We start from the raw sequence: 12109 nt of genomic DNA, 5'->3' as shown, positions 1-12109 counted from the left end.
TAAACACGTAAAAGGAGATGAAAATTTAATAATAGTTGGAGATTGGAATGCAAGCATTGGAAAAGGCAAGGAAGGAAATATAGTGGGTGAATACGGGCTGGGCAGAAGGAATGAAAGAGGGGACCGACTTATAGAGTTTTGCACGAAGTATAATTTAGTAATTGCCAACACCCAATTTAAAAATCATAATAGAAGAATATACACTTGGAAAAAGCCAGGCGATACTGCAAGGTATCAGATAGATTATATCATGGTTAAGCAAAGATTTAGAAATCAACTCGTTGACTGCAAAACTTACCCTGGAGCAGACATTGATAGCGACCATAATTTGGTGATAATGAAATGTAGATTGGGGTTTAAAAACCTGAAGAAAAGGTGTCAGATGAATCGGTGGAATTTAGAGAAGCTTGAGGAAGAGGAGGTAAAGAAGATTTTTGAGGAGGACATCGCAAAGAGGAGGTCTGAGTAAAAAAGATAAGCTAGAAAATGTAGAAGAAGAATGGGAGAATGTTAAAAAGGAAATTCTTAAATCAGCAGAAGCAAACTTAGGCGGAATAAAGAGAACTGGTAGAAAACCTTGGGTTTCAGACGATATATTGCAGCTGATGGATGAACGTAGAAAATATAAGAATGCTAATGATGAAGAAAGTAAAAGGAACTATCGGCAATTAAGAAATGCTATAAATAGGAAGTGCAAACTGGCAAAAGAAGAGTGGATTAAAGAAAAGTGTTCAGAAGTGGAAAGAGAAATGAACATTGGTAAAATAGACGGAGCATACAGGAAAGTTAAGGAAACTTTTGGGGTACATAAATTAAAATCCAATAATGTGTTAAACAAAGATGGTACACCGATTTATAATACGAAAGGTAAAGTCGATAGATGGGTGGAATATATTGAAGAGTTATACGGAGGAAATGAATTAGAAAATGGTGTTATAGAGGAAGAAGAGGAAGTTGAGGAGGATGAAATGGGAGAAACAATACTGAGATCTGAATTTAAGAGAGCATTAAAAGATTTAAATGGCAGAAAGGCTCCTGGAATAGACGGAATACCTGTAGAATTACTGCGCAGTGCAGGTGAGGAAGCTATTGATAGATTATACAAACTGGTGTGTAATATTTATGAAAATGGGGAATTTCCATCAGACTTCAAAAAAAGTGTTATAGTTATGATACCAAAGAAAGCAGGGGCAGATAAATGTGAAGAATTCATAACAATTAGTTTAACTAGTCATGCATCAAAAATCGTAACTAAAATTTTATACAGAATAATTGAGAGGAGAGTGGAAGAATTGTTAGGAGAAGACCAATTTGGTTTCAGGAAAAGTATACGGATAAGGGAAGCAATTTTAGGCCTCAGATTAATAGTAGAAGGAAGATTAAAGAAAAACAAACCAACATACTTGGCGTTTATAGACCTAGAAAAGGCTTTCGATAACGTAGACTGGAATAAAATTTTCAGCATTTTAAAAAAATTAGGGTTCAAATACAGAGATAGAAGAACAATTGCTAACATGTACAGGAACCAAACAGCAACAATAACAATTGAAGAACATAAGAAAGAAGCCCTAATAAGAAAGGGAGTCCGACAAGGATGTTCCCTATCTCCGTTGCTTTTTAATCTTTACATGGAACTAGCAGTTAATGATGTTAAAGAACAATTTAGATTCGGAGTAACAGTACAAGGTGAAAAGATAAAGATGCTACGATTTGCTGATGATATAGTAATTCTAGCCGAGAGTAAAAAGGATTTAGAAGAAACAATGAACGGCATAGATGAAGTCCTACACAAGAACTATCGCATGAAAATAAACAAGAACAAAACAAAAGTAATGAAATGTAGTAGAAATAACAAAGATGGACCGCTGAATGTGAAAATAGGAGGAGAAAAGATTATGGAGGTAGAAGAATTTTGTTATTTGGGAAGTAAAATTACTAAAGATGGACGAAGCAGGAGCGATATAAAATGCCGAATAGCACAAGCTAAACGAGCCTTCAGTAAGAAATATAATTTGTTTACATCAAAAATTAATTTAAATGTCAGGAAAAGATTTTTGAAAGTGTATGTTTGGAGTGTCGCTTTATATGGAAGTGAAACTTGGACAATCGGAGTATCTGAGAAGAAAAGATTAGAAGCTTTTGAAATGTGGTGCTATAGGAGAATGTTAAAAATCAGATGGGTGGATAAAGTGACAAATGAAGAGGTATTGCGGCAAATAGATGAAGAAAGAAGCATTTGGAAAAATATAGTTAAAAGAAGAGACAGACTTATAGGCCACATACTAAGGCATCCTGGAATAGTCGCTTTAATATTGGAAGGACAGGTAGAAGGAAAAAATTGTGTAGGCAGGCCACGTTTGGAGTATGTAAAACAAATTGTTGGGGATGTAGGATGTAGAGGGTATACTGAAATGAAACGACTAGCACTAGATAGGGAATCTTGGAGAGCTGCATCAAACCAGTCAAATGACTGAAGACAAAAAAAAAAAACTCAAATTTCTAAAACTACACCAAAAAATAAAAAATAGTGAAAAATAACCTTTTTTTCTATTTTTGTCCAGAATTTAATGCCATCAGTACCCCATAAATTCTGTAGGTTTGGCATGACACATGCAAAAGGGCAAATTTTGTGTGTTCTTTTTGTAATAATTGTGTTCAAATTCCAATCCATGAAAACAAGGAGAAACCATTTCTTTTTTCTGATGTGCTTATCTTAGGATGACTATGCTTATTTTAGGAATGATTTGTCTCATGTCAGATAGACTGTCTGGAATCTTTTAGTGAATATGGTACTGACAGATAGGAAGATCAATCTCATATTTTAGGAACGGAATGGAACGCAAAAGTGGCAGGAGTATCACAATTCTCCCTTCGAATTGCAGAGCCTGGACAGTGTCCCATGCTGCTGTATGATTCTGTAATCGGGCGTGTTTCAAGGGTTAATTTTTAGTGTTGGTTATAAGTTTTAAGTTTTGTTATATTTATGGATGGATTTGTGATTAGCGTTCCACATCCGTTTTGGACCCGCATTCTCAACCCATTACTGGCTCCGACCGCAGGAGACTAGGCTTTTAAAACCTGTGCTCCCGACGTAATTCCCCTTCAGACCATCCGCTGAAGTCCTTTTGGTGCTAGCGCTTCATAGGCTAGCCGGAATACGCCACAATGGGGCCCTAGTTGTTTGGAGGGAGCAATGCGCCCCCTTCTCTGGAGGGAGTCGCAATTGCTGATTAAATTAATTGTAAGTATTAAACATTTTTAATGTGTGGATAAATATTTTAGGGAATGATAGTGATAAGTGGCTTGGCATAATAAAAACCTGTCGTGATGCTGGATTATTTTAGATGTACAGTGTACTCTTGAGTTCTGAATAACTTGAACAAGATTTAAACTTTATCTAATGAGATACAAAAGATGAAAAAATTATCAATTCAAGCAAAGATCAATTCCTGGATCATTTGTTGGTCACATTGTAATTACAGAAGTATGCAAATTCCTTGGTTGCACAAGAAAAATTTGTATGGAATGACAAGGACAGGATACGGTTGTACTGGTAAACCCTGATCAGAGACAGTTCCTTAGTGGTTTGAATTTTCCTTTCCTCTTTTCACCTCTTTCTTCATCCTTTATTCTACGAGTTTATAACATAGAAGCTGGATCAGTGAGTGGCCTTCAATGTTCCAGCTATGGTGCCATGTTACCTTCTGTTAGCTAGCAGAGCAGCCACTTGTTTACTAAGTTTCTTTAACAGAAACTTGTTGAGGTAGAGACCCCATATCCTGTGAAACTGTCCAAGGACAATGTTAACTATCTGAGGGGTGGCACAAAATCCAAACTGTTGGCTGAATGTGTAATAAGTAAAACTAAAACGACTTTCTATTAATATTCCTAATCAATACACAAAGTACTATGTATTGGTGTAGTAGGCATATGATGAACACTTTAATACAGTCTAAAAAAAACTGCCTCAAAGCTTCCAGTGAGTTACACCTGCTTGTGCACTACATCAGATAAAAAATTATTTTTAAATGACACAATTTATTAGAAAGAGATAGATCAATTCACTATTTTCTTTTAATCATATAAAACTTTTCTTAAAAAATCAGTAAACTATATAAAAATACTTTAAATACATGGAAGTAATGAAATGTAATGAGATAAAAAATTTCTTTGACTTACCTGATCATATATACGTCGTTCTTCATCCAGTTTGTTCTGCCAATAATCTTCACATTTTTCATATTCAACTCTCATCATTTCTAAGCATGATTCAAGATTATTAAATTTTTCTTTAAGATCTTTATTTTCATTCATTAAACTATATAAATTTTGAACACCTTTGCTAGTCTGGTCATTCTCTTCTTTTACATCATCATCATTATCATTACAAGCACCAACCATATCACTTTGCTCATCAGATCTAAGGCACAATGGTGACAATGATTTAGTTTCTAAAACTGATAAATCTTTATGATCCAAATCTGAATCATTTAAATTATTTGTTATTTCAAAAGCAAACTGTGAAAGACTACTAAAATTAAGTTTATTATCTTTCATATCATCATCTTTGGTATTATTACAATCAGTCTGTTTAAATAATAAATAATTATTAGTGCTTGGTCCAGATACGGTTGAATTGCAACTGGATTGTTCATCACTAATTTTAGTGATTGTACTAACTTCAACTACTGGGATGGAACAATTATAATTATTTTTTATTTCATTACGTTCTTTATTCATAATAGTTTTTTCAGTCTGTTGTACTGAATGCGAACTCTCCCAAGAAATATTGTCATTAAAATTAATAGGACTTTTATTACAAAAACTATTAGTTAACATCTTAATTTTCTCTTTTAAAGTAGAATTTTCTTCATCGCATGATTTTTTATCATTAATTATTTCTAAAATTTTAATCTGTACTTCACTTAATTTTGATTGCAACTCTTGACAATGTTTTTCTAATTTATCAACTTCTCTAGGATCTTCTATTGATGTTTGAATCTCCATCTCCATCATTGGTTCTCTTTGGCCAAATTTAAAATCAGTAGTTTCACAAGACGTTTCTTTATCAATCAATTTTTTATCACATGTTTCTTTATTTGTAGTTATTTGTCTCTGAAACATAAAAAAGAAATAACCTAGATAAGCATAACCACATTGTAACGCATAATATAGGTGGGAAGAAAACCTATCAATTGTTTATTGGTTATTGTGCGCTTGTGGGGCTTATAGGAGGGTGGGATAGTGAGCACTCCACTCTCACTAGCTGCCATTTTAGTTATCATGCAACTGTGGGACGCTACGCATCAAGATCACTGCAGAAATATTTTTTTTCAACAACAATGATTCTGTCACAAAGAGAAGATTCCTTCAACATTTCAGTGTTGGAAGCCATGGTATTATGTCTTCTCGTATCACTATCATGTTACGGGTGAAAAATTCCATTAGGCAGTGTTGGCATCAAAAAGAAAACCATCAGGTAGGCTGAAATCCATCTGATTGCTTAGGAACATTGAACAGCTAACAAGGCATAAGACAAGCAGTTGAAGATAGTTCATTCTTGGCGTTTGGCATTTTGACATACCTATCAGAACATATCCCAACTGGATTGTCTGAACAATACTATATTCTGACTTACATTTCCACCCCCTGATTAATGTTCAATAACTGATCCCTTGTGATTGGGACAAGCGCCAAGATGTTGATGGAAATGATGACAGAAAAAAGAATCTTCACGAGTGACAAAGCCCATTTCCATCTGTCAGGTTGTGTTAATAAACAAAATTTCTGATACAAATTCAAGTTAGCTTCAAGAGCACCCACTTCATTCACAAGGGTCCCAATTGTGATGAGGGATGGCAACGTTTAAGGTAATCAGCTTCTATTTCTTTGAAGAAGGCAATCAGATTCACAATCAATGCATAACAGTACACTTCAATCTGAAGAACTTCACACAAGGCTCATAAACTGAGCCAATCTGTGGTTCCAACAGGATGGGGCAATTACCCAAGTGGCTAGGGTTTTCATGATAGTATTAAGAAGGGTGGGTGTAATGGAACATTTAGTTTCCCTATATGGACATATCATCTGGGCATCACATTTACCCATCTCTTGGAATGTGATTTCATCCTACTGGGTTATTTAAAATACAAAGTGTACATTAGAAAGAAAACCATGTTCAATACCTCAACTAAAGGCAGCTATTCAACACAAGGTGGCTGCCATACCGAATGCTATGAAATGTAACAAGAAATTTCAGCTCTGTGGGGACTAAAGTGGACAAGGTTTGCAAAATGTTATTTTCCATACTTAATATTGGTGTAAATCAAAAAATTGATTTTTCAACAATAATAAGACACATGTCTAGCATATGAATAAAAACAAGCTCTTTAAGATTACTTACTGTTAACTACTCTAAAAATTATCAGCTTTTCCCCATCCTGGGGCAAAAACATTGACACATATTATGATTGAAAAAAAGAAAAACGATTATTAATACACCTTTTTCTTTAATACATTTAAATAATACATAAACTAATGTATTACATTTCTTACTTGAAAATACAAGAGCCTTCCAAGGCCACCAACTGACCCTTATTACCATTACTCTTATAAAGAAAAATTTTTAGAACATAATCAACAAACAAAACTCTTATGATATTTTTCTGATAAGTGTCTGTCGGCCTCACTCACTCAATTCATCAGTCTTAAAGCTTCTGAATTACAGAAACCAGAATTGATACTAACTACTTCATAGTAAATGATGTATCAATGCAATATAAACTTTCCTTAGCAAAGGGTAGGAACGTATATACAAATATACTTATACAATATTTATCTATTTTTCCACGATAAACTTTTATTGAGTACTAATCCAAAATCCTTAACACAATTACTCTTCTGTCTAGTTCATTTCATAAATGGTTTTTCACAATTGTGATTATCATTTAAGATCTTTATAAGTAAATCCCTCCTCTATGAATCATAAGACCTTGCCGTTGGTGAGGGGGCTTGAGTGCTCAGGGATACAGAGTAACTGGACCGAAGGTGCAACCATATCGGAGAGGTATCTGTTGAGAGCCAGACTAAGGAATGATTCCTGAAAGAGGGCAGCAGCTCTTTCAGTAGTAGTTAGGGGCGTGAGTCACAATGACTTAAACGACCATATCAACATCACTCAGTCCTCTGAGTACTGCGCAGCTGAAAGCAATGGAAAACTACAGCTGCTTTTTTTCCAAGAAAATGTGGCTCTCTGCATTTTCATATAGCAATAATGGAGACGCCTTCCTTGGTAAAATATTCCGGAGGTAAAATAGTCCACCGTTCGGATCTCCGGGTGGGGACTACTAAGGAAGGGGTCACCAGAAAATTAAAAAATAACATTCTACGAGTCGGAGCGTGGAATGTTAGAAGCTTAAAAAAGGTTGGTAGGCTAGAAAATTTAAAAAGGGAAATGGATAGGGTGAATGTGGATATAGTAGGAATTAGTGAGGTTCGGTGGGAAGAGGAAGGCGACTTTTGGTCAGGTGATTTTAGAGTAATTAACTCAGCGTCAAATAATGGGCAGGCAGGAGTAGGTTTCGTGATGAACAAGAAGATAGGGAGGAGAGTGGAGTATTTCAAAATGCATAGCGATAGAATCATTGTAATAAGGATAAAATCAAAACCTAAACCGACAACGATTGTTAACGTTTATATGCCTACAAGCGCCCATGATGATGATGAGGTAGAGTGTGTATACGAAGAGATTGATGAAGCAATTAAACACGTAAAAGGAGATGAAAATTTAATAATAGTTGGAGATTGGAATGCAAGCATTGGAAAAGGCAAGGAAGGAAATATAGTGGGTGAATACGGGCTGGGCAGAAGGAATGAAAGAGGGGACCGACTTATAGAGTTTTGCACGAAGTATAATTTAGTAATTGCCAACACCCAATTTAAAAATCATAATAGAAGAATATACACTTGGAAAAAGCCAGGCAATACTGCAAGGTATCAGATAGATTATATCATGGTTAAGCAAAGATTTAGAAATCAACTCGTTGACTGCAAAACTTACCCTGGAGCAGACATTGATAGCGACCATAATTTGGTGATAATGAAATGTAGATTGGGGTTTAAAAACCTGAAGAAAAGGTGTCAGATGAATCGGTGGAATTTAGAGAAGCTTGAGGAAGAGGAGGTAAAGAAGATTTTTGAGGAGGACATCGCAAGAGGTCTGAGTAAAAAAGATAAGCTAGAAAATGTAGAAGAAGAATGGGAGAATGTTAAAAAGGAAATTCTTAAATCAGCAGAAGCAAACTTAGGCGGAATAAAGAGAACTGGTAGAAAACCTTGGGTTTCAGACGATATATTGCAGCTGATGGATGAACGTAGAAAATATAAGAATGCTAATGATGAAGAAAGTAAAAGGAACTATCGGCAATTAAGAAATGCTATAAATAGGAAGTGCAAACTGGCGAAAGAAGAGTGGATTAAAGAAAAGTGTTCAGAAGTGGAAAGAGAAATGAACATTGGTAAAATAGACGGAGCATACAGGAAAGTTAAGGAAAATTTTGGGGTACATAAATTAAAATCTAATAATGTGTTAAACAAAGATGGTACACCAATATATAATACGAAAGGTAAAGTCGATAGATGGGTGGAATATATTGAAGAGTTATACGGAGGAAATGAATTAGAAAATGGTTTTATAGAGGAAGAAGAGGAAGTTGAGGAGGATGAAATGGGAGAAACAATACTGAGATCTGAATTTAAGAGAGCATTAAAAGATTTAAATGGCAGAAAGGCTCCTGGAATAGACGGAATACCTGTAGAGTTACTGCACAGTGCAGGTGAGGAAGCGATTGATAGATTATACAAACTGGTGTGTAATATTTATGAAAAAGGGGAATTTCCGTCAGACTTCAAAAAAAGTGTTATAGTTATGATAACAAAGAAAGCAGGGGCAGATAAATGTGAAGAATATAGAACAATTAGTTTAACTAGTCATGCATCAAAAATCTTAACTAGAATTTTATACAGAAGAATTGAGAGGAGAGTGGAAGAAGTGTTAGGAGAAGACCAATTTGGTTTCAGGAAAAGTATAGGGACAAGGGAAGCAATTTTAAGCCTCAGATTAATAGTGGAAGGAAGATTAAGAAAAACAAACCAACATACTTGGCGTTTATAGACCTAGAAAAGGCTTTCGATAACGTAGATTGGAATAAAATGTTCAGCATTTTAAAAAAATTAGGGTTCAGATACAGAGATAGAAGAACAATTGCTAACATGTACAGGAACCAAACAGCAACAATAACAATTGAAGAACATAAGAAAGAAGCCCTAATAAGAAAGGGAGTCCGACAAGGATGTTCCCTATCTCCGTTACTTTTTAATCTTTACATGGAACTAGCAGTTAATGATGTTAAAGAACAATTTAGATTCGGAGTAACAGTACAAGGTGAAAAGATAAAGATGCTACGATTTGCTGATGATATAGTAATTCTAGCCGAGAGTAAAAAGGATTTAGAAGAAACAATGAACGGCATAGATGAAGTCCTACGCAAGAACTATCGCATGAAAATAAACAAGAACAAAACAAAAGTAATGAAATGTAGTAGAAATAACAAAGATGGACCGCTGAATGTGAAAATAGGAGGAGAAAAGATTATGGAGGTAGAAGAATTTTGTTATTTAGGAAGTAAAATTACTAAAGATGGACGAAGCAGGAGCGATATAAAATGCCGAATAGCACAAGCTAAACGAGCCTTCAGTAAGAAATATAATTTGTTTACATCAAAAATTAATTTAAATGTCAGGAAAAGATTTTTGAAAGTGTATGTTTGGAGTGTCGCTTTATATGGAAGTGAAACTTGGACAATCGGAGTATCTGAGAAGAAAAGATTAGAAGCTTTTGAAATGTGGTGCTATAGGAGAATGTTAAAAATCAGATGGGTGGATAAAGTGACAAATGAAGAGGTATTGCGGCAAATAGATGAAGAAAGAAGCATTTGGAAAAATATAGTTAAAAGAAGAGACAGACTTATAGGCCACATACTAAGGCATCCTGGAATAGTCGCTTTAATATTGGAAGGACAGGTAGAAGGGAAAAATTGTGTAGGCAGGCCACGTTTGGAGTATGTAAAACAAATTGTTGGGGATGTAGGATGTAGAGGGTATACTGAAATGAAACGACTAGCACTAGATAGGGAATCTTGGAGAGCTGCATCAAACCAGTCAAATGACTGAAGACAAAAAAAAAAGGGAAGTAGAATTACTAAAGATGGATGAAGCAGGAGCGATATAAAATGCCAAATAGCACAAGCTAAACGAGCCTTCAGTAAGAAATATAATTTGTTTACATCAAAAATTATTTAAATGTCAGGAAAAGATTTTTGAAAGTGTCGCTTTATATGGAAGTGAAGCTTGGACGATCGGAGTATCTGAGAAGAAAAGATTAGAAGCTTTTGAAATGTGGTGCTATAGGAAAATGTTAAAAATCAGATGGGTGGATAAAGTGACAAATGAAGAGGTATTGCGGCAAATAGATGAAGAAAGAAGCATTTGGAAAAATATAGTTAAAAGAAGAGACAAGACTTATAGGCCACATACTAAGGCATCCTGGAATAGTCGCTTTAATATTGGAAGGACAGGTAGAAGGAAAAAATTGTGTAGGCAGGCCACATTTGGAATATGTAAAACAAATTGTTAGGGATGTAGGATGTAGAGGGTATACTGAAATGAAACGACTAGCACTAGATAGGGAATCTTGGAGAGCTGCATCAAACCAGTCAAATGACTGAAGACAAAAAAAAAAAAAAATATGTAAATCAAAATTATAACAAAGCAAAAAGTTACATAAACACTTATATCATTACTAAAAGAAACGATATAACCAGAAAAAAGTGTAGAAATAAAAATCTTCAATACAGTTGGACCACGGATGGATCTTGTGGGACACTTCCTAACATTGCTGATTTTAACTACTTGATTATATTTGATGTATAAGATTTATGACACTTAAAAAATAGTACTCAGAATTCAGTTTACAAGATTGTTTATTAACAAGCTATGCCTTAATTGTTTACTAACAAGTGTCAAATAGAATATCCAAAAACAGAGCTACAGTTTTGCTTCTTGAAATTTCATTTAAACCGTGTTAAATGAAAGTTAATAGAAAGGAGACTTTGTAATAATAACCATTTATAACAATGTGATCTGCTCATACAGTCATCTCCTAATGGATGCTAAAGCATTTTAAATACCTTTGTGAACGTTTCTAGTTAGAAGCAAAATTTTACACTACCATGTTCTTCATATCTTTCATTTTTACTTTGTTAAGGATCTGATGAGACATGTTTATTCCAACTGTTGTAGCTTGCAACCTATCAATGGTAGTATGACACATCAAATGGAGTGTTTCTGAAAACTGCCACGAGTCAGTGCCAGCCCACAGAACAGCTGTTGTAACATGCTCTGTGTACTGATTGGCATACTATAACATAAGTTCAATCTTTTTTTAAATAAACATAGTAGATTGCTTATGGCACAAAATCCTTCTAATTACCATTACATTAAGTTATGGTTTCCTTGAATTAAAATATTTAACTGGATCCATGTAAAAACAAAAAAAATAAAACTAAATAAAGTAATAGTAAATGAATCTTACATTATTCAAAACAGTTTGAATTTCTGGTGTATAATTTAAAACTGTCTGAATCTTCATCAGATGCTTCAGGTCCAAATTCGTAAACCTAAAAGAAAAAACAAACTAATGTAACTTATTTTTTATAATAATTATATTTAAATTTAAAAATTAATAATAAATGACTAAAGTTTTAACAATTAGCTATTCAATAGGGATACTATAGAAAAAAAAAACTGAAGGGGATTGCCAATAAAAACCAATTTGAAAAACAGGAGAAAGATTACAACCACTACTATCACACTACCAAACCAACTTCTCTCATGTGCCAAAAATATCTTTAGATGCTACTGTACTTTTAACAAATATATTTTGGTTGTAGATGCATTAAAAATAAAATATGTATACTACTTTAAAAAATCAGTGAAGCATATTTAGGACTTGCCAACAATTAGTTTCTGTCAAATTAAGAAAAACTATCAA

General features: G+C 34.2%; 2 protein-coding genes across 2 annotated transcripts in view; both read right to left on the bottom strand.

The window, feature by feature from the left end:
• LOC142328285 (uncharacterized) overlaps positions 1–12109 on the bottom strand; it is a 198347-nt gene that overhangs the window by 102123 nt on the left and 84115 nt on the right. The gene's annotated exons all lie outside the window — the stretch shown is intronic.
• LOC142327807 (uncharacterized) overlaps positions 1–12109 on the bottom strand; it is a 102994-nt gene that overhangs the window by 16099 nt on the left and 74786 nt on the right. The window contains exons 14-16 of the mRNA XM_075371144.1: positions 11651–11735; positions 4180–5115; positions 3702–3835 (exon numbers count right to left, since the gene is read on the bottom strand). Coding sequence (XP_075227259.1) covers positions 3702–3835; positions 4180–5115; positions 11651–11735 — 1155 coding nt within the window. The remainder of the gene's footprint in view (positions 1–3701; positions 3836–4179; positions 5116–11650; positions 11736–12109) is intronic.

The sequence above is a fragment of the Lycorma delicatula genome, chromosome 7, assembly GCF_047948215.1.
Source record: "Lycorma delicatula isolate Av1 chromosome 7, ASM4794821v1, whole genome shotgun sequence".
Classification (NCBI taxonomy): domain Eukaryota; kingdom Metazoa; phylum Arthropoda; class Insecta; order Hemiptera; family Fulgoridae; genus Lycorma; species Lycorma delicatula.
Note: the sequence above shows the minus strand (reverse complement) of the source record. Positions and strands in the feature narration are given on the sequence as shown.